A 2,713-nucleotide genomic window follows, 5' to 3' on the forward strand; every position below is an offset into this window, starting at 1 on the left:
GTGGAGCACTTTTCACCCTGTTCTGCCAGTGATATCGCGTCGGGGATCGTTCCCTGAGCGAATTCGATCTCCGGCCAAACAAGCTCTACGCTATCAGTGAATATTACCGGCTCGAAAACAATGAGCGAGCCCGCGGCGATTGGATGTGATTCGCGCGCGATTCGATTCGACGCGTCAAGGATCGACGGGACGACAGGCTGCCCTGGGTTTCCGTGTGCGTAGCGTGACGAGGATTTAATTTGCTGGCGGGCCGACAAGAGTGTCGGCGCGACATCATGACTGTCAGGAGAAGACGGAACGATCCGCTTCCTCGCCGGCAGCAGGACGCGCTTCCTTCGTCGACGCGAGATCGTTCGCGGTGAACGGACGACTTGATCGGCGCGGCGCTCGACGATACTTTCTGTACCAAGCGTGACGATCGATCTCGAGCCGAGGCAGCATGGAAATCTCGGGTCGATACCTCGTGGCCATTGACAACATCACGGAACTGATGAACCTCAGCGAGTCGGAGTACGTGAGACTGGTGTGGGGCCCGAAGTATCTGCCGCTGACGCTCGTATTGCCGATCACCTTCGTCTACGTCGCAATCTTCGTCACCGGTGTGTTCGGCAACGTAGTCACCTGCATCGTTATCAGGCGCAACCCCGTCATGCAGACCGCCACGAATTACTACCTATTCAACTTGGCGGTGTCCGACCTGCTGCTGTTGATTCTCGGTGAGTTAGCTGGATTTCTTGGACAATGCGCCGTCAGGCCCGATTGTCCGCTGCAGCGCAGGACGCTCGACGAAATCTCGTATCACGGATGAGTGCGCAATTAGGATTCAAGTCTCAACTCTTGGTCTCTTCGCGCTCATCAGATGCGAATTTAATTTATTGGAGCAGTTCCAATCTCGTTTCATCGCAAAGTTACAACGGTCTAATTAAAATTGCAACGCATACCGCGGATTAAATCGCGACGAGGAGACGTCCGAGAGCGTTTAAGGAGATGTGGCAGTGTTCGTCGAATCGCGTCGTTCCATTGGATTTTTTTCACCGTGAATGCTTCTGTAACATCTGTCCTAATGTTCGGTTTCGACATTCCAATCGTAAAACAAATCAACAAATGATCATTGCGCGATTTCATGCGACGTATTAGGGGTTATTAGGCGTAATGAGAAGCGTGAGGTTTAAATAAATTCTAAACATAGCAGAAATGCGTAAATCAACCTCATATTGCACCAAAACGTTCTGACATGTTCACTGTAAAAAAAAAAACAAAGTTTTACTGTGAAAGAATAGTTAAGAAGAACGAAATTATTGTTTTTCTGAAAACATTGTTTGATCTCGTTATACTTTCTACGCGGTAAAATAGGATATCTCTCACAAGACTCACTTATTTCTTAATCATTAATTTTCAAACGTTCATTTAAAAGTGATCTATTAAGATACACTATATATAGAAATGTAGTGCTGCACATTTAATTAATTATAATTGTTTATTGACGACAATTTCCTTGTAAAACGATGAAACTATACCTTTTTATAATTAAAATATTAATAACAATCAATATTTGGTATGGTAAACGTGTGTTAATATCAATTATCTGAATTATGTAGAATATGAAAAGATATGAAAAGATATAATACAACTTAATTGTAAGAACACGATGGCACAATCCCGTTACGTCCCGTTACGTCTCGTAATGTATAAGTTTGGATTAGATAGCGATAGACATCATAGGTAGTTGATACACGAACATTTAACTAAAATGACGAAAGAGGATCGTTTGATAACGCAAATGTATATAAAAACGAGAATTTTATCGTTGCTTACCTTTCAAAAGTATCAAACAAGTTTCAACGGCAGTCGCCGTATCAAGAGTATAAAGCGATATCCAGCATCTTTCAGCGGAAAATATGACGACTAGCAATAGCATGCAGTAAAAGACATTTTAGCAAATGATAGCAAAACATTTTATTACATACGCGGGAAGAATTTTATAGGAGAAATATTATAGGATCTTGTAACCGAAGATTAGATCGACATTCTATAATAATTGGTTTAGATCTCGTGTGTGCTATTTATATTTTAGGAACTGAAATGTGTTATCAAAACACTCGCCATATCTCTAGCAAAATTTAATATGTTCCTCAAGACATATGTTCAACAAGACAGATCTTACTGACAGTCTATTTTCCTGACTTAAAAACTTAACGTACTTAACATTCAACATATCGTTAACTTAACATACTTAAAGCAAAAAACTTGAAAAGAATTTATACTAAAATAAAAACTATAATATAAAAACTAAAATAAAACTAATATAAAACTAATATAAAAACTAAAATAAAACATAACTAATAAAAACTAATATAAAAACTAAAATAAAAACTATAATATTCTCTCCGTGTAGCAATACCTCTGAGAAAAAGTTATCGACGATACTCTATTATGCCTCGGGTTGCCCTATTCATCCAATTTGTCCACTTTTAATATATTAGGACCTTAACTTAGTTTCCGCCCACAAATGTTAGATGGCAATGCAAACAGTTCTAGTAGTCATTACTAACGAAACAGGTAGTTTGTGATTAATTTCGACATTTCTCGATAACATTCAGTCAGCATACACAATTATTTTCCTAAACAACAATTTCTTTTGCTTTGTGAAAAATGGAACGCGATAAAGTGTTTTTTCGACATGTGCTTTTGCACTATTTTGATTTGAAAAAAA

The 2,713-nt window shown here is 39.4% G+C and overlaps 1 protein-coding gene across 2 annotated transcripts in view; it reads left to right on the top strand.

Moving 5' to 3' along the window:
• Positions 1-2,713, top strand: part of LOC116840665 (neuropeptides capa receptor-like) — a 28,495-nt gene continuing 25,782 nt past the window's right edge. For both annotated transcript variants that reach the window (XM_032807661.1, XM_032807662.1), the window contains exon 1: positions 1-716. In XM_032807661.1, coding sequence (XP_032663552.1) covers positions 440-716 — 277 coding nt within the window. In that variant the 5' untranslated portion in view covers positions 1-439. The remainder of the gene's footprint in view (positions 717-2,713) is intronic.

This window comes from Odontomachus brunneus, unplaced genomic scaffold, assembly GCF_010583005.1.
Source record: "Odontomachus brunneus isolate Ranch 3 - 2012 unplaced genomic scaffold, Obru_v1 Obru_scaffold_011, whole genome shotgun sequence".
Lineage (NCBI taxonomy): Eukaryota > Metazoa > Arthropoda > Insecta > Hymenoptera > Formicidae > Odontomachus > Odontomachus brunneus.